Here is a 19919-nt window from a genome sequence, read left to right on the forward strand (position 1 = left end):
GTCTGTGAGCATTTACAGTGAATCCTTCATCGAAACTGCTTGTCAACACCTTCTGCTCCTCGTTGGGATCGACATTCTTACTTATCGAAGATACTACGATACACCCCCTATACTTGTGGGTCATCATGGTCGTCGGTGATCATCGGGGTGAGAGGAGGTGGCCGGACCAGGGGTGAGAGGAGGTGATGCTTGAGGAGGGGCTCGCCAGCGAGATGCTTGAGGAGGTGCTCACCGGTGAGTAGCTTGAGGAGGTGCTCCGGTGAGATAGCTTGAGGAGGTGCTGTGGGGAGTAGCTTGAGGAGGTGCTCCGGTGAGTAGCTTAAGGAGGTGCTCGCCGGAGGGAGGGATTAGAGGGGTAAAAAGGTAGGAGAGGGGGAAAATGGAGGAGAAGAGAAGGTGGCCGGAGGGAGGAAGAGAGGAGGAGGAGGAGAAGTGAAAGAGAAGATGGGGAAATGGAAGAGAGAGAAGGTGCATCGGGCTGGTTTGGCATATATAGCCTAAGTTACTGCCGGCGCACCTATATGGCGGTGCGCCGGGGGTATTTTTTAATTTTCTTCCTCAAAATCTAAAACCTGAAAAAAGTCCTGTTTCTGTTTTCCAATTGGCGAATCCATTTTTTGTCCAAAAGGCCATAGGCCGTTGAATTCGAATAGGAAATTTCGAGTAGATCGATTTTGATATAAAAAAGTTTTTCATCGGAGGTCATATGCAACCAGAAAACCCGTTTTACCGAAAGATGACGCCATTTTGCATAATATATCGAAATTCATTTTTTCAAATTTTGATGAAAGTTAGATTACATAATACATGGGCAGTTCAAAGGATTTTATTTTTTGAATTTTCTATCATTTTCTTTTATTTTTTCGAAAACTGAAAAGGCGATTCCTGGGGGGGGGGGGGGGTGAAGAGAAAAATCTAGGCACCTTACCCCCGGCGCACCTCTATGGTGGTGCGCTGGTGGTCAATTGTCTACCACCGGCGCACCACCATAGAGGTGCGCCGGGCGTAAGGTGCCCAGATTTTTTCTTCCGGCCAGACCTCTTCGAATTTTATCCCCGGCGAACTAATTTTTTTTGTGCGCCGGCAGTATAGGTTCTTCACCGGCGCGGCCTAATTTGGCTCGCTGGCGGTATTTACCACCGGCGCGCGTCAATGATGGTGCGCCGGCACTTTTCCGTGCAGCTATAGCCCTTTTCCTAGTAGTGTAAAGCACATAATTAAGATGTGACGGAATAAAAATATAGTTTCACTAGAGGGGACCTGATAAGTTGTTGATGAAGAAGGGGATGCCTTGGGCATCCCCAAGCTTAGATGCTTGAGTCTTCTTGAAATATGCAGGGATGAACCACAGGGGTATCCCCAAGCTTAGACTTTTCACTCTTCTTGATCATATCATATCAATATATCATCCTCCTCTCTTGATCCTTGAAAACTTCCTCCACACCAAACTCAAAACAATCTCATTAGAGGGTAGTGCATAATCAAAAACTCACATGTTCAGAGAGGACACAATCATTCCCAACACTTCTGGACATTACCCAAGGTTACTGAAATTTAATGGAGCAAAGAAATCCACTCAAACACAGTAAAGGAGGCAGTGTGAAATAAAAGGCAGAATCTGTCAAAACAGAACAGTCCGTAAAGACAAATTTTTTCAAGGCACTTAACTTGCTCAGATGAAAAAGCTCAAATTGAATGAAAGTTGTGTACATATCTTAGGATTACTCATGAATTTTTGCAGATTTTATAGACTCTCCTACAGAGAGATTAACTCAAATTCGTGACAGCTAAAAATCTGTTTCTGCGCAGCAATCCAAATCTAGTATCAACTTTAATATCAAAGACTTTACTTGGCACAACAATGCAATAAAATAAAGATAAGGAGAGGTTGATACAGTAGTAACAACTTCCAAGACACAACAAAACAATAGCAAAATAAAAACATGGGTTATCTCCCAAGAAGTGCTTTCTTTATAGCCATTAAGATGGGCTCAGTAATTTTAATGATGTTCTCGCAAGCAATAAGAGTTGAAGCAAAAGAGAGCATCAAAAGCAAATAAGAAACACTTTTAAGTCTAACCCACATCCTATGAAAAGGAATATTGTACACAAATAAATTCATGTAGAACAAAGTGACAAACATAGGAAGATAAAACACGAGTAACTTCAAAATTTTCAGCATGTAGAGAGGTGTTTTAGTACCATGAAAATTTCTACAACCATATTTTCCTCTCTCATAATAATTTCCAGTAGCATCATGAACAAACTCAACAATATAACTATCACATAAAGCATTCGTATCATGAGTCTCATGCACAAAATAATTACTACTCCCAACATAAGCAAAGTCATTCTTATTAATTGTAGTGGGAGCAAATTCAATAAAGTAGCTATCATTACTATTCTCATCACCATAATCATCAAATATAGGAGGCATAGTATAATCATAATAAACTTTATCCTCCATAGTAGGTGGCACAAAAATACCACTATCATTATAATCATCGTAAATGGGAGGCAATGTATCATCAAAGTAAATTTTCTCCTCCATGCTTGGGAGACTAAAAATATCATGCTCATCAAAACCAGCTTCCCCAAGCTTAGAATTTTCCATAGCATTAGCAACAATGGTGTTCAAAGCATTCATACTAATAACATTGCCATTAGCATGCATATAAAGTTCCATAGGTTTTTTAATTTTCTCTTCAAACACCTCATGTCCTAACTCAAGATAAATTTCATAAAGATCTCTAATTTTTTTGTTGTTTTCTATTAAGCCTAACTAGTGAAATAAAAACAAGAAACAAAAAGATGCAATTGCAGAATCTAAAGGAAATAACTTCGAGCACTCACACACCGGCAACAGTGCTAGAAAATAGCTTAGTAGTCGGAGGATGTGAATACCTTTTACCTTACCTCCCGGCAATGGCGCCAGAAAATAACTTGATGTCTACGCACGCTTCTATTCCTGTAGATAGTGTTGGGCCTCCAAGAGCAGAGGTTTGTAGAACAGCAGCAAGTTTCCCTTAAGTGAATCACCCAAGATTTATCGAACTCAGGGAGGTAGAGGTCAAAGATATCCCTCTCAAGCAACCCTGCAATTAAGATACAAGAAGTCTCTTGTGTCCCCAACACACCTAATACACTTGTCAGATGTATAGGTGCACTAGTTCGGCGAAGAGATAGTGAAATACAACTAATATGGATGATTATAAGTAGTAATTGCAATCTGAAATAAAAATGGCAGCAAGCAAACATGTAGCAGAACTTGTTGGAAACAGTGTTTCAATGCTTAGAAACAAGGCCTAGGGATCGTACTTTCACTAGTGGACACTCTCGACAATGATCACATAATTGAATCAATAAATGCTACTCTCTAACACTCTCTTGTTGGATAACAAACACCATTCATGAGTGGAACGGTATTTCACTTGTGTTATATCAGTGACTTGCTACTACAACATGTAGTGGTATGCTGGGTCACCGCAGCTTCCAAATAAAAAGGAAAAATTCACCTCGTTGCAGTGGTGAAGAAGAAGACTCGGTTGACGATGTCGATACCCCAACGGTGACACCTTGCGCGTGTGGATGGGCAACTCCACCGCAATCTTCATTAAGGATATGCTTGCCGGAGACGATGCCAACCCTAAGTCGGTAAGATATGACCGCGCAAAGGAGGAAGCCATACCGCAAGCGGAGCAGATCCGACTGAAACGTGACGGTGCCGGCGGCCCTGCTTCATCAAATTCGGCGACGATGGCAGTCGATTTGTACACGAAAACCCTAGGTTGCGTGGCCCGATGACGATGACGGGAGCAAGTGGCGGCAACACATAGTGGAGAGGGAGAGGCGGCGGAGCCTACGGGGACTCATGGAGGTAGCAACATGTCGTCAAGCTTGAAGGCGGCAGCGCAACGGTGCATTTATGAACGCGTAGGGGAGAAGCATCTTTTTTGCTCGTGGCAGTCGAGCAAAATACTCGCTGTGCAGGCCAACTCCTAAATTTTTTGGTCCTCTAACTGTTTTGTCATTTCGGTTAGGTGCGTTAGAGGAGCAAAAGGAAATCTTTTCCCAACTTTTGCTCATTTTTGCTCTTTCGGCTCGAGATTCTCGGAGGATGTCCAGCAATGAGCTCTATGGGTGATGTGTTGGGACTTAAAGGGCATGTTTGGCAGCCCACGAAGTTGTTTCACGGGAGGGCCTATATGCTCGTTTCCCTTTTTAGATTTTTCTTCTTTGTATTTCTTTTTTGAAATTTTCAAACTTTGATTATTTTAAAACTATAGGAAATCAAAGATCTGAACATTTTTTATCTCAACATTTTTCAGAATTTAATTTTTAAAAGTATGAACATTTTTCAAAAATGAACATTTTCCAATCTGAACAAATTTAAATATGAAAAAGTAAAATTGATCAAATTTCATATTTGAACAAGTTTCAAATGTATATTTTTTAAATCTGAATGAACTTCATAATCTGAACATCTTTCAATCTGAGAAAATTTCAAAATCTGAACATTTTTACATCTGAACAAATTATAAAATCTGAACAAAACTTAAAAATGTGAACACATTTGAATATTTTCTATATCTAAAAAATTCAAATCATGAAATGCTGTAAAAGGAAAACCAAAAAAGAAAGTTGAAAATAAAACCGAAAAAGAAAAGGTAAAAAAGGAAACAGACAACAAAAAAACAGTTTAGAGGAGCCTGACTTTGCACAGAACCTGTGAAAAACGGTTTAGAGGGGCCTGTAAACCCTTTTTAGAGGGCCAAAATTTAGGCCATCTGCTATAGTTGCTCTAAAGATAGTACCAAATAAGACATTAAAATGTATACATTTCACATGATTGGAAGTTTGTCTAAAATTAAGTCAATGTGGTAGGATAATTAGGATTGATATGGATGATCAAACAGGGGGCATCAAACCCCGTAGTATGTGATTCTCATTGATCAAACAGGGGGCATCAAACCTTGGCTACAAAGAGTGGACTGTTGTGGATTTCGATACATATTTGATATATATATCTATACATCAGAAATTCAATTCGGGCCCCAGGTGCATATGCTCCCTCTACCAAAATAACATATTTCGAAGTGTCAAAAAAAATTGACAAAAAATTCTACATGTATATCTTCACAATATATGGGGATCATCAAGTTTTGCGAAAAAACTATATTTTTTGTGGTCTATGTAAAAAAAAGACAATTTATCTTGTGAAAAGCCTTATTTGTACCAACAAATTTTTTCTTTTTTCCACAAGCCACACAATAGGTAAATTTTTCATGAGACAACTTTGTAGGCACGTAGCACGAGAAGATGTATGCGCGAATTTTTAGTTTGAAACTTTTTAACATTTTAAAATGTGTCTAAGATGCATTTCAAAATAAAAAGAGCATATACTCATGAGCCAAAACACCACTCTTTACATACATTGGCTACACGAATGGATGTGCGGATACTATATTACATATATATGCGGTATATCTAACTTGACTAGAAAGAATGGATTTGTGAATGACCTCCTGCCTGCCATGTGCTCTTCCCAACCCAGCCGGCAGCCATAAAAAAAACTATGAGATCTTACACCAACCAGCCTATGACTATGAAAATCGAATAATCTACAAGCCCCAGCTGGGGGAGTGGAAAGAACGAAAACACCTATATTACTGACAATTTACAAACATCCTATCCTCAGGAGGCTACTGCACGTCTTCTGCTCTCACGCGGAACTCTTCAGCTCTTCAAGAACTGGAACGCCGCGTTCTCAAGGAGTTCCTGCGGTGGAACCACGTTCTGGAATTCCTTGGCATCCATAGAACTGGCTATCTCCTCGAGCGACAACGGCATGCTGCACACAGAGCATTCAAAATCAAATATCATCAAATGTGTTCCACCACGAGTTTTACTTCAAATAAGAACATATGTAGATACTCATCGTACCTTGTTTCTTCATCTAGTAAATAGGTATTGCCTGAGTTGGCCTGGCCAGATGCTTCGTTCACCAGTGTTTTCATTTCATTAAGGACCTGTAATCAATGAATGAATCAATTCTGAAAACCTGGCTTAGCAAATCATGAAGGGAACCATATATCGCTCATGTGAAGCTCGTTCCAAACAGGGTAAGGTGCTCAATTAGCCATGTGAATTTACATGGATCTGTAATCATAGATTTGGTACTTACCTCCTCGGATACACTTTCAGTATTATATTTGTCATCCCAATACTGTGTGGATATCCTGTAAAGTTGCTGGACACTCAACATCTGCAATATAGCAAAAATAATTAGATGTGTAACTACTTCTATTGAAGATTCCTGCAGCCTCTCTACGGAGTGAAAGGTCTTACTGGGCAGAGATCACTGATTATTTCATCATATGATATCCTGAATTTTTTGAAAATGACCTGCATCACAGCACAAAAAAGGTATAGCATTACCAAATAAAACTGACGAGAATCCATACCAAAACAGAAATTGCATGCTAAAGTTTACGGTTACATACCAGGAAACCAACAGCCTGGCTAATGTGCTTAAGCTCATCCCATGCAGTTCCTGCGTACTGTATTTATCGGTTAGACAGAAGGTGGAGAAAGTTAAAGGAAAAAATGTTGCTCATAAGCATCTAATCATATTACGAAGTGTGTGGTTTTAGAAGGAATAGAAAAATCATATGTATATATATATATATCTACCTCTGGCTTGGCTTGTGTGCACCACGCCTCCAGTTCTTCCAGTCCTTGTTTCACATATTCTCCGTTGCTGAAAGAACAGCACTCCCGCCGTACAAGAAGGCTAGCACATAGTACCAGAAGGGGGAACTATTAACTGGGAAATCAACAGCAGAGGAACTAGTAACTAGGGAGTCTAAGCACAAAGGAAGTTACCTGTTGAAGAGTTGAGCGTTGATGAATGCAAAAATCTGTATAAAGATTTTCCGAGCAAATATTGCTGGGACCTGAAATATCAGCATAATGACCAGAAGTCAGAACACCATGCAACCAAATCACACGATAGACTTAAAGGTGTTAACTTACACAATTTTCTTGCAATGTTTTCAAGAGATCATTCAAATGTTTGACTATCGCTTGCCAATAGCTATCTTGATCTGTTATCAAACCAGCCTTGGCAGTTCTTGGTGCCTTAAGTAGCAATAGGGATACATAAATGAGCATTAGACCAGCAACAAAAACTTATTGCCACAACTGAAGGCAGGTTCAGAATAAAAATAAATAACAGCCTAATCAGTACTCATGATAGAAAAAAAAATTGTTCTCATTTACTTGAAGGTAATGAAGTACTAGGCCAAAAGGCCAACTGAAAGGAACTAGCAAGAATTGGCAGATGTGAGTATTCTTGTATTTCTACTTGCTACCGTAGTTTGTGCATCAAGGTTGCTTAGATGTCTCAAACTTATTCTAAAACACTTATATTAATCCAGCAAGAATCTTCTAAAGTATGAAATGATATTTAACCTGAGGACTCGTGATAGATGGGGTAACCTGAATAACAAGTGAGAGTACTGAAGATACTTCTCTCTTCACATTGTCACGGATCATTCCGTATAAGCCTTCCACAAAAGCTGAAAGCTGCTGCTTAAAAAGAAATGCGGGATACTTGCCCTCAACTTGGCGCACGAGATCCATATCAACAGTAATGCTTGAAGCACGGAATACCTATGGATGATATAACACCAATTGAAAAGAAGCGAGTCAAGATAACCTCAGGTTGCGTATCGTAAAATTTTGAAAAGTTACATTGGCTAGCACTCAGAGAACCCTTGTTTAATTATTATGCAAAAAGGAGATTTTGTTATAAATTAACTACAGGAGATATGAAATTTAATTTAAATGGTCCAAATGTATCAAGCATAAAATTTCAAATCGTTCTTGTTTCTGTTTTACGTTTACGAAGTGCAAAATTCCCAAATTGCACCCTTATCCAAAATTCTCAGAGTGAAAATACCTGCATGATCCACAAGGTTGGTACTTCTAATCCTTAATGGCTTATTACATTCCTAATACCAGTGGTACCACAGCTTGTTATATTTAATATTTTTAAGATTAAGGCTCAAAAGATAGGAGCTCATGATGGGTGCTTTCACAACTAGTGGTATATGTCCATAGTTGAGTACTATAATGATAAACAGATCATCAAACAAAACATATAACCATGCTAATCCTCCTGATGCATAAATCGTCTAGAGCCTTTTAGCTAGCTAATTAGTTAGGTTGATAGCTTTGGTTATTCCTTCTTTTTGTTTTTTTTCTTTTTCTGTTCCTCTTTTTGCTTTTCTGGTTCTCCTTGTTTGGATGTATCCTTGTGTCCTTTCAATGTGCTCCTTCTAATACAAAATGATATACTCTCTCCGATCCATAACAAGTGTCGGAGATTTTGTACTAATCTACTACAAAGTTTAATCACCGATACTTATTTTGGATCGGAGGGGGTACAATTTATGCGTGTTCGAGAAAAATACATATATCACATACCATCCTCCCGAGGAAAGACGTCTGAGTCGTTGTCCTTTTCAGTGGTGTTGTTATACCTGAGCCAGCAGGTTTCAGACTCTTTTGTAGTATAATCAACAATGAAGATGAATTTGACAACCAGTACGCGAGATCGGCATTGCTGTCTTGTTTCTGTGATATAAGTCGTGCAGATTTGCAAAAGGGAAATAAGGGCAAGATCACACAATGATAATAACTAAGTAAATATTAGAATGAAAACAAATACAAGAATCATTTGGGGCTTGGAAAACTAGAATGAAATACCTGCATTGCTGAACTAAAAATTTGTATAAGCCGGTCAAAAACATTTGTTCTTTCAGCTTCAAAAGTTCTCCAATGAAGAAGGCATTTGTATATGGTTACTGCAGCGACTGGTTTTCCATCACTAAATCCAATGTTTTCAACGACACAGTTTATCAGTGTTTCCACACTCTCCTGTAAGGAAAAGGTACGACCAATCATAGTTTAATTTGTTTCTCAGAAATTCACCAAATGCTTCTAATCATTGAATATCAGCCCAAGTAAAATACCTGTTGTCTCTCAATCAAAGATCTCCTTCCAAATTCCATAGGTGTGCCATGGGGTGTCTGGAGGGACGATTCCGTTAGGTTATGTAAACAAAATCTAAGACATTGTCAACAAACAGTATAAGATCGATGTTCCAAACCTGTTCGTCTCCAGGTAGGCTGCCGTTAGCCAAGTTCTGCACAGTTACAAATACTCAGAAGCATAAGCGGGTTATATAAGTATAGGATGATAGTGTGTGTGTGTGTGTGTGTGAGAGAGAGAGAGAGAGAGAGAGAGAGAGAGAGATTACAGATTTTCGATGCATGTTAAGCACAGCTACATTGTCATGTCTTGCTTTCAAAGCCTGTTGCCGGAGAGCATTATTTTCCGCTTCCACACTAGTGAACTTTTCTCGAAGGCTGATTGTGGAAATAATTGCAATCATTAACATGAGATAGTTTGGCTACTAAGGGATAGCATTTACCAACATCACGAGTTTATATTAGAGACAAACAAAGAGAACCTTTGCATTGTGCTCTTTAGTTCATTTATCTGTGACTCTGCATCCGTAGCTTTTTTAAGCCACTCTTCTCTGAGTTTGTCCGTTTCTTCAAACCTCTGTTCTGTTTCCTGAATTTTTGTCTCAAGAGAGGTCACCAGTGTCTGTAACTCAAAAGAGTATCATAGTGTTACTCTTCTGGGCTACAAAAGAATAAACTGATAACAAGTGTATTCCTGTTATGCACATCCTTTTATGGATTGGCCATTTGAGAGCAAATGATTTAAGCTTGGGAGCTGCTAATAATTAATTAAGAAATTCATTACTTTGAAAGGACATGGAGAGTTCACTGATTCAGTAGTACAACACAAGTTCGGATGCTAGATTTCTTATCGCATCTTATTTTGTATGTGTTCATATTTATGTACGTTAATACCTTGAGCTTCTCATTATCAGCAGTGAGCTCATTGACTCGAGTTGCATCAACACGGATCTCAGGCACTAAAGCAGCTTTCTCTGATGCTGCCTTGGCAATTTCCTGTTCCTTTTTCAAAGATTCTTTTGTGTCCTTGACTTGCTGTTGTGATTCCTGCAACTGTAACTGGAGCTTCTTTATTTCTTGAGTCTTTGCTTCTTCCATATCGGACTGCAAGTACAAAAATATGCATATGTAATTACAAAATCACAAAAGTTCCCTTTGTAATGTTAAGAGATACACAACAATCCCCTACATATTAGCAATGTCAGCCATGGAAGTGTGCAAACTTTTGATGCAATATCTGCAAGATTTTGTTCTTGGTGTCTATTCATTTTCCTTCTCCGTGTTTCATTGAATACAAGATAGTCAGAAAATAGTGGAATGGTTAGTGTGTTTACCCTGATGCGTTTCTCCAATTGTAACCGCCAAGTAAGCTCCTCAACTTCTTTCTCTAATTTACTCTTCGCAGCCTGTAGAGCACCAGTTTCCTTTGCAGCCTGAAAGTAATGAAAAAGTGGCCACGCGTCAACGAAATTAAAATGGACCTTGATAGTTGAACCAGTTAGAATTCTAGTAAACCCAGTGATTGGCTCTGATTTGTGATCGAGGAATAGAATGCAAGGCCACTGTAGTTGGGTGGTGTCCAAAACTTTTCCCAGCAAACTGGGTGGTAGCCTAATAATATACTTATTTTTGTAAGAAGATAAAGAATATTTTTGACAATACAAGATTGCAGTTGCATTACTACCATGGTCATAAAATGTATGTTCACCTCTTGTTCTTGCTATTTGAGAGTGTTCATTGATCTTGTTAGTGCGAATTAAGGTTATAAGGGTCAGCATTTGGGCAGAAACTTCCATGACTTTGGATAGAATTGTGGATTAGTCCTTAGGTACGGCCACTAACAAATCGCTGCCAGCAGCAGTAAGTGCACCCAACGATGCGAGCGCAGATGCTCACATGTAGCAGGATGAGGCATTCTCAAGGATCCGGCTCAACATATGAGTCGGATTGAGGCAGATCAGACCACAAATGTGGATGCCAACCATGAGACTGATGCCTCCGCGACCACCAACAAGCATGACAAGCCGGCAAGAGGATGCAAATCGAGACTGGTGGTGGGATACAACATCCCGTGCTAGGAAACAGGCATGGTGATCTTCTCTGGGTAGAAGAACAGGCAAGAGAATAAGAGACAGTGGCAATTTGGTTCATTTCCATCCACAACAGGGGTAACATGGACATTGTTTACTAGTCTTAATGTCTGCTAACAGAGGTAACATTGCCAATTTACCTTCCAAAATAAGGGCCCTTACCATTTTGAGTTGTCGAAGTTCTCTTCTGGCAACTTTTCCTCTCCAAGCACACTGAGTTTTGATTGTGGCCTTCATTAACCTCACATACCGTGAGCGCGCTAAATGACAGCGGCATTGACTCTACAAGAGATCAAATCAGATTAGACTAGGTATGATAAAATTGCATTATAGTCTAATATTAGCGTCTTGTTATCATGAAAACACAAATGTTTCATCGTACTGCCATACAAGTTAGCACCTCATTTCACTATGCTCAAAAGAAAGCAGATTTATTTATGGCAATAGAGAACATATCAGACTGTCATGTTAGATACTGAGATGAATAGAAAATCTGACAGACTGAATACATGTATCTAGCACACGCATCTGATATATGAACAACAGTTGCATCTTACATTTGGTGGATCTACTTTGACTGAATCAAACATTTGGAATACCTGAATAATCACTGCAGCTTTTGTTTTTCGGAAGAAGCGGAGTTTGTTGCGAGCAGCCATGCCACGTAGACCTGATTGGATAGTAGTTGATGCAGACCACAAATCTCTATATTTATTTCTTTCTTGGCGCATACGGTAGCGGGTTTGAACTTTCAAAGCAGCTGCCTGTCTTCGCAGATTTTCGTAATACTTTCTAGCAAGTGTTCCTTTGATAATTAAAGTACACAAGTCACTCTCTCAGCTAAAAGCAGGTTTCATGGGGGGAAAGAGTGAAAGAACGGTAGTTCCAAGTAAAGTGAAAGCACAAATGTGTACCCCTGCATACTGCCTCGAGTTGTGTAGCACATATTCGCAGCTGGACGTATTTTTTGCGAGACATAAATGACCGAACTTTGGTTTGTATTTTTTTGGCAGAGATTCCCAAAACCTCAGTTCTTAGAGCATCTAACTCAGCCATTTGACCAGCTCGAAGAAACACTTTTGTTTTCCCTATCTGCAAATTCGAAATCAGACAGTGAGGTTTGTACACGAATAATGAAACAACTTATCAGTGTTTGACAATCCAAATTGTCAAACTTAATATCTGACTTTTAGTCTGTGATTGCTTTACATTACTGGAATATCTGTTAGCAAACCATTTTGTTGGGGGCATTGCTTTCTTACTGTAATTACCTGATAGCCTACAAGATTGGCTTTCTCAAGAAGCATCTTTGAAGCAGTAATTTCATCATGACTGCCAAAGGGAAACTTAATTACTCACAACATATTGAATAGAAACACGAAATACTTGAATAAAAATTGTAAGTTACCTTTTACTCAGAACTTTTGGTTGCAGAATCCCAAATCGATTGACGAATTCATAGAAGGTACGTCTAGTGGGGTATCCTAGACAGCTTATCCTTATTGCCTCTAAAACTCCCTGTTCAGAAAGATCAATAGCATCTCCCAACTTAGACTAGTTCTTGTACGTTAGAAAGCTATTATTTGTACATTATTTGCATTCCTTTTCTGAGCCTCGCATTAATTTGTAAGTGTGCATCTTTTTTGTTAATGAAGTTTCGGTGACAGGTACTGACTTATTACTACATTATAAAGTATGCTTTTAGGTTTAGGACTAAGTGCTTTTACCTTCTGAAAATAAAGAACTTACGAAACATATATTTTATATGCATTTAAACTGGTAAAACTTGACTAAATGAACATCATTGGTTAAGGAGCATGTTTGATGAATCCACAATAAAATAAAGTTGCACAAGTCTCACCCCACAACGAAGCTGCTGGAGAACATTACTGTTCTCAAATATTGCTGGCTTGAGAACATTATTGGGTTTTATGCAGCGGATGTAGTGTGGTTCGGTTGCACTCAGCGTTTCTAATAGAGATTGTAGTTGTTGCTGCATATCATGCAAAATAAAGGCCTCAATACATACAAATATATGAAAGAAATAGAGCAATAGTTAGTAGTTTTCTGGGCTACACCCTTTGTACATCTCTCTCCTCTCTTGTAATATTTTTCCCTTATATAAAATTTTACTGCCAGGGCCTTCCCTACAGTTTTCAGCTGAAAAAAACGGAAATAGAGCAACTGTTCTACCTTGAAACTTGAGCCTATTGAAGTAAACTTTGTGGACTTCGCTGATTCTTCAACAGGTGGAAAAAGACTTGAAACAAATGGACATTTTGAAGCATTTAATAACACTTGATGTTCATTTACAGCGTAATCTATGTTTTTATCTAAGAAAAGATCTGTCTGATAGGTGACCTGCAGCAGACAGACATATACATTTAGTGCACATGATAAATGTGTAAATGGCTGATTCATATTGAACAGACTGACTAGAAGAGCAGTAAAATAAGGGATCCTGACTAGAGAAATGGACAAACAAATGTTAACACATTTTTTAGGAGGATCATGGAATGTCAACTGACTCTAGGCCGAAAGACTTAAGAAAGCAAAAGAAGTAATGCACGAACGGTTGGCTTAGTTACTGGGTGAAAATTAATGAGTTGTTAAACAAGATTATTCGACTATGGAAGCCCTGTTTTGGCTCTTTCTGCTGCTATCCCAAACATACTTGGATAGTACTTTTCTTCCATTAATGATTTCAGCAAAAGCTGTTAATATACTGGTAGACCTGGACACATTCCAGACCATCTAATATGGAGCCTTTTAGTGCTCACATTAACTACACATATTTTATCCAGGTGTACCACATACCTCTTGTTCTGTTTAGTTGACTGATTACTTGCCCCTATATGTTAAATTTCAGCAAATCTGTGACTGCCAATTATTAAGAGAAGACATAATATCCATATAAGAGCAAGCTCTGTATACCATGGACATGATTCTACTGGTATTCACATACTTTCTCAGATAATGGAGGAGATAAACTCCCTCAGACTCCGCATCATAAGATTTACACAGCCAAGTATTCAAATACTACTCCCTCTGCTCAGTAATATAAGATGTTTTAGCTTTTTGTAGATTAATCCATTTTGGTGTGTATCTAGTCTACTTTTAGTATGTAGATTCACTCATTATGGTGTATATATCCAATTCACTTTGAAATGTCTAAAACATCTTATATATGTGAACAGAGGGAGTAGAAGGTAGCTACAGTAATCACCTTTGCTAATAATAAGTTGGAACTACAAACGAGCAAACTATCATTGACTCTGACATATATGAGGAAGTAAAGGTGAAGATGTGCCCATTCAATAGGAATTTCAAAACATTCGAAGATTCGTGTTCCTTTGTCGAAATGGTACCATAAGATTTTTTCATATAGGAACCCTATTCTCCAAAACTCCTACATTTTTTGTTTGTTCCAAACAGGGCTTAAACATGATCTTAGAATGGTAAATATTTTAAGTACTATATCACATGTAACATAAATTCATAATTACACGTTAATCACGTATATTTTCCGAAGTGTTACCGCTCCAAAATTTATAACTAGAAAAAAAAAAAATTAGTGCGTACATGCACATCAGGAATATGTTCCAAAGTGTTACCACTCCAAAATTTATAACTAGAACAAAAATTTCAGTGCTTACATACACATCAAGACTATGTTACCTACATTTCCAGCATAATGATGAACAGTGAAATCAGATCTTGAAAATTTGGGTTTGCTGAAGTGCTGGTTGTCCTTGAACTTTTGATATAGCTTCTCAGCAAATGTTTCGTGGGTTGAATTCCGTAACATGCTGAAGCATAATACAAACAATTGTTAATTCTTTTTTTTTACTCTAAGCTTTAAAGGATATTATTATAACTATTTGTGTATACCATGTCTCATCCAACAGAGCAATTATTCCCCCTGGTTTCTGCATAAAATAGATGAGAAACAAGAAATAAGATTGCATAACATGACCAAACCACAAAATTAGGTTATTATTGCAATATATCATGGCTAAAAAATATTAAAATGAATAAGAATGCACGAAATACAATCAACCAGACAGAAAGTTAAAGTTGCCTTAGTGCAACCTCTTATTGATTGGCGGCATAATATTTTTGTTTAATTCATGTTGATTTTAGATCACTTCCAACCCCCTTGATGTATTTCTAAGCTCCAGAGTGAGCCTCTTTGTACAGTGCCTTTATAATATATAAAATCACATCATAGGGGCTTCCCCTACGGTAAAGTTGTCAAAAAAACAGATAGAAGATATATAGACGTACCATGCACAAATATAGTGTTGTCCTCTTATATTTAACGGAAACTAAGGAGGGAAATAAACAGAGGACAGACTGCTAATCACGAATGCAGATATGGCATGTACGAGCGGTTACGGCAACAAATATTGTCATCCAGTATATAATCTGGTATACGGACTACTGGCTACTAATGACTAGTACCTGTACATCTAAGTATATAAATCAAATCACCTCCAAATGTTCTAGTAATTGACCCTGAATGGGGAATGTAGATGCAAGATCTTGATCAAGAATTACCAGTATCTTGTATTTTGTGAACATGCACCAAGTTGAATATAAAGATGACATTGTAGAGAATCTGAATTTTCCTTACCTTCTCGATGAGATCAAGAATTTCTTGATTGTCAACAAACTGGATGTAACTCCAATCAATTTCTTCCTTCGTATATTCTTCTTGTTCCATCTTAAAAACATGCTGTTAATTGTACATGTTCAGTTAGAAAGTGGCTGAATGTTAAAGTGGTGGGGGCGTGGGGTAACCTAAATACAGAACTCATTGGGCAAAGAAGATTTCATTTGATAACCTGATTAAAATGTTGTTGGAGCTTCTCATTAGTTAGATTGATACAGAATTGCTCAAAGCTGCAAACAATCAAAATGTCAGCATTTAATACTAACCTTCTTTCGAACCTGCCAATAGAAGATGGTTATGTATGCAGAAGTTGCACTATCATCTACTGCCAGTTAAGACCATTCATATAGCAAACGAAACCATGTAGTGCATTGTGTGTGTGTGTGTGGGGGGGGGGGGGAGGTGTGGTGTGCCTCCCTGAAACTTGTACATAAACCAGTGCTTCCAGACACAATCCTTTTGAATTTTCTTGAAAGATAAAGTTAGCAATATCTAAATATCGATATAGCCTCGTTTTCACTCAGAACAGATTATTCCCCTTAGCAGTTTTGGTAATACCTAGTCCAGGAGATGTGGTAGTAATGGTGTTAGTTCCAGCCGGCTACTTGTGTCGATTAGAACAATATATTTGTGCTTTGCAGAAAATCCAGCCCAACCAGGTTAAAACTTTTTACGAAACAGCACAAACTCTTATTTGTTGGCCTGCTGGTGCGAGTTGGACATATCTAGATTATTGATCATTTGATATTTATACCATACATTTCTAGTTTAGTTAATTCAAATTCAATATGGTCCATATTTGAGGCATACGTAATAACGAGCTTATCCTATCCTCCAAAGCTTAAATGTTAAGTGCATAATGCACGAATGGTGAAGTCCATCTACTAAGACTTTCATACGCGATTTCTATAAGTATACAGACAAAATTAGTAGATTAAATGCAAAAGCATACCAGTTAAGCACCTGTTTGTCTTGAAACTTTCAAAACCATATATGTCCAGCACACCAATCAAAATCTTTGATTCTGGATCTTGACCAATTATATTATTGATTGTATTTACAAGCCTGTAACAGTGAAAAAACTCAATATTCATAACAAATTTTGTCTGCACCACATATAGTACAAAATACAGAAGCACACAAAATAATCTCACTAAATGATGGTTGCAAACTTACCAATCAAACAAACGTGAGTAAACAATCCTAGACAATGCATCTCTACTAAGAGCTGCAGCTCGTGGATCTAAATTTTTTGTGATGCTCTCTCCACGCGTTGCCATGACACGCTTACACAAAGATTCCTCAAGACCCTGTGGATCGCACCTGCAGAATGTTGCCGTTGCATGTTCATATAAAGGATGCAAAAAAGGAACTTTGGGTAAAATTTCAAAAGAAATCACTAACGAAATAAATACATGAAAAGCTCAGCTGCTGTCTTAAGATGGAACTGAGATTTCTCATCCTTGGGTGCAGAAGAATCTTCTTCCTTTCCTTCTCCAAATTCTACATTTCCTAAATGAAGAATAGCGGCTACAACTTTGAATATGGCATCCTGCAAGACATGTCAAAACGCATGTAAAAATACTGTTCCTCTGCTGCTAAGGTACTAAGATTTCTTGGAAAACCTTGGTTGTACCTGTTCATCAGAGTTAATACCTACAATACTCATAGCTCTTCTGGTTTCCACATATTCTTTAGCGTCATCCATCCCATTAAGTTCAATGCAATTAGACTGGTTGAGATAGTGAAATGATTTAGCCTCTCCCAATTTGTATTTCTCCCGTACCTGATAGTCATATTCACATAACAACAATACATTACCTATGGTTTATGGTAAAACACTCCAATTTACAAAAGATTACTACAACATCAAAAGGTGCATCAAAGGATGCAGGAAATCACTAATAGTGTTACTGAGATACTTCGCGATTACTACTCAACATCTTAATGTCTTAGTTGCACCAATCTGTTTTCTGCACAGCTACTAGTTTAAAAACTCAGCATCTTTAACAAACAAATTTGCTTTCAAGAATGTATGCAAAACTTGAGTTGATTACGCTCAAGCCAATTTTACAGATTGCGGAAGCAAATCTTATCCATGGAAGACATATGGTATAGTTCAGCTGACAGCAATTGTCCTCTATATGTGAATGTTCTGAGGTTATTGCAAATTTCTTCAGTTTTACAGTCCATTTAGGGTATGTTCAGAATTTATTTTATTGGGTATTGTAGACTATTTTTGTGCCTAAGTTGCTAGAAAACTAGTTAAACAGAACAAATAGTTGTCAAAAAGTGTGGTACAAACAAAATTTCAGAAGATCACAGTGAACAGACTCTTACTTCTGGTGGTGCAGCACACAACATGTAAAAACAGTGATAGTTCCTTTCCGGATCAGATATTTGACAAACACGTGATCTTTCCAGAAGATAAGTCCTTATGGCAGCTCCTGAAATCTTCCCGTTCTGATCAAACTGGATCTCAACAAATTTTCCAAAACGACTGTAGAATCAAGAAAGGTAGGTGTAAAGAAGAATTGATCTTTATTTGAGTAAGTAAATTAATAGCCACCCAACAAGTAAAGGAGGATGCATCAAATTTAGGCTCATTACCTTGAATTATTATTCCTGACTGTTTTTGCATTGCCAAATGCCTCAAGCACAGGGTTGGACTGCGTTGGATAAGCAGAGTGTTAGAAAACCATATCAATTATAGATTACTAGTTTTTCACCCTAAAAAGAGGGAAAAAATTGTTTGGTATATGCATCTAATCAAAGTGAAGTGCCTGAGGTTAGGATCAATCCAAAATGAAACATTGTTTGTGCTACCACCAAAAGAACAGTCCAAAGCGCCACTGAGGAACGCACCTCTAGGATTTGTTCTTGCACAGACCTTCCTTCAGCTTTCGGTTTACCACCCATAAAAGCAAGATACTGCATAAGACTTTTAGTGCTTTCTGTCTTACCAGCTCCACTCTCTCCACTAACTAATATTGCTTGGCTGATACGATCATTCATCATAAGTCTGGGCAGAAGGAAAGTATGGACGCCTTGTTAACGATTGGCATGCAAAATGTTGAGACAAAACTGCAATGGGACAATAATAAACAGACCTGTATGCACGGTCAGTGATAGCATATGGATGGGGACTCAGCTCTCCAAATTCTGCTCCTTTATATATCCGCATCATATCGTTGTTATAGAGGTGAGGTAGTCTTTGGAATGGATTTACAGCTATTAAAATATTCCCAGTATAAGTCTGGAAGAACAATTAATCCATTAGAGAAGCTGCAAGGAAATGAGCAGTATCACGAAAAGAAGAGCACGCTACTGACTAGTATTTGTTGGAGAGGATATATATGTATATGTGTGTGTGTAGTCGGTGGAATATGTATGAAATGATGGATAATGAAGAGATCATGAAAGAAGAAGGAAAGTACACCGACAAGATGACCTAGTGTCTATCGAGCTGATGCCAATTTGTTGAGAGACTCAACTTACGTATATTTCATTGAGCATGAATCTGGACTTGAGGTTCTGGAGCACTCCTGGTTCGTGTAAGTAGGCCAGCCTGGTCATATCCTCGACGCCACCACGAGGGGATTCCGTGTCCTTTGGATAGGCGCTCGAGACATTGACGGTGACCTTCTTTCCGGAGGTGCAGTTTACGACTAGATCGTCCCCATTGACCTCCTCCACCAAGCCGTCCATCCATGCCTCGTCCGAGTCTTCGACCCAGACATGGGAGCCCACGACAAAGCGGCTTTTGGATGCCTGCAGCAGCCCAAAAAAAAAAAACAGTTAGAGACATGGGCAACCTATAGCATTGATAGTGGAAATCATTCCAGTAGCAATTCAGAACTACTCCCTAGAAGATTTTCCAAATGAATTAAGGGCAAAAGAAATGCATGCGTATGCATTTGTGTTGTGCGAATGAAAATGCCTGAGATACGCATGGTTGGATATGTCATCTGGGCATTTCAACAAAAACACCGCTCGTGCTCGAATAAAGGGCCCAAAGGTGTTGCATTCAGGCATTTCTGCAAACATTTGGAGCATGCACGCAAATGCCGCGGTTCAGATTGATCGATGTTCCAAATC

At 38.4% G+C, this 19919-nt stretch overlaps 1 protein-coding gene across 1 annotated transcript; it reads right to left on the bottom strand.

Annotated features, from left to right (window-relative positions):
- Nucleotides 1-5606: 5606 nt before the first annotated feature.
- On the bottom strand, nucleotides 5607-19544 carry LOC124680742 (myosin-6-like). The gene is made up of 37 exons (XM_047215792.1): nucleotides 19320-19544; nucleotides 18932-19077; nucleotides 18687-18843; nucleotides 18432-18490; nucleotides 18162-18321; nucleotides 17458-17607; nucleotides 17237-17373; nucleotides 16998-17144; nucleotides 16785-16886; nucleotides 15994-16051; nucleotides 15783-15884; nucleotides 15038-15075; nucleotides 14829-14955; nucleotides 13340-13507; nucleotides 13008-13139; nucleotides 12555-12664; nucleotides 12418-12478; nucleotides 12061-12238; nucleotides 11746-11951; nucleotides 11309-11428; nucleotides 10391-10489; nucleotides 9951-10160; nucleotides 9539-9684; nucleotides 9326-9434; nucleotides 9176-9211; nucleotides 9039-9095; nucleotides 8773-8943; nucleotides 8491-8640; nucleotides 7501-7674; nucleotides 7036-7140; nucleotides 6886-6956; nucleotides 6694-6793; nucleotides 6504-6560; nucleotides 6349-6405; nucleotides 6185-6265; nucleotides 5944-6029; nucleotides 5607-5851 (listed from the first exon to the last, which is right to left on the bottom strand). The coding sequence occupies exons 1-37, from the start codon at nucleotides 19527-19529 to the stop codon at nucleotides 5737-5739; spliced, it is 4392 nt and encodes a 1463-aa protein (XP_047071748.1). The 5' UTR covers nucleotides 19530-19544; the 3' UTR covers nucleotides 5607-5736.
- Between the last annotated feature and the right edge of the window lie 375 nt (nucleotides 19545-19919).

Source organism: Lolium rigidum, unplaced genomic scaffold, assembly GCF_022539505.1.
Source record: "Lolium rigidum isolate FL_2022 unplaced genomic scaffold, APGP_CSIRO_Lrig_0.1 contig_27167_1, whole genome shotgun sequence".
Classification (NCBI taxonomy): domain Eukaryota; kingdom Viridiplantae; phylum Streptophyta; class Magnoliopsida; order Poales; family Poaceae; genus Lolium; species Lolium rigidum.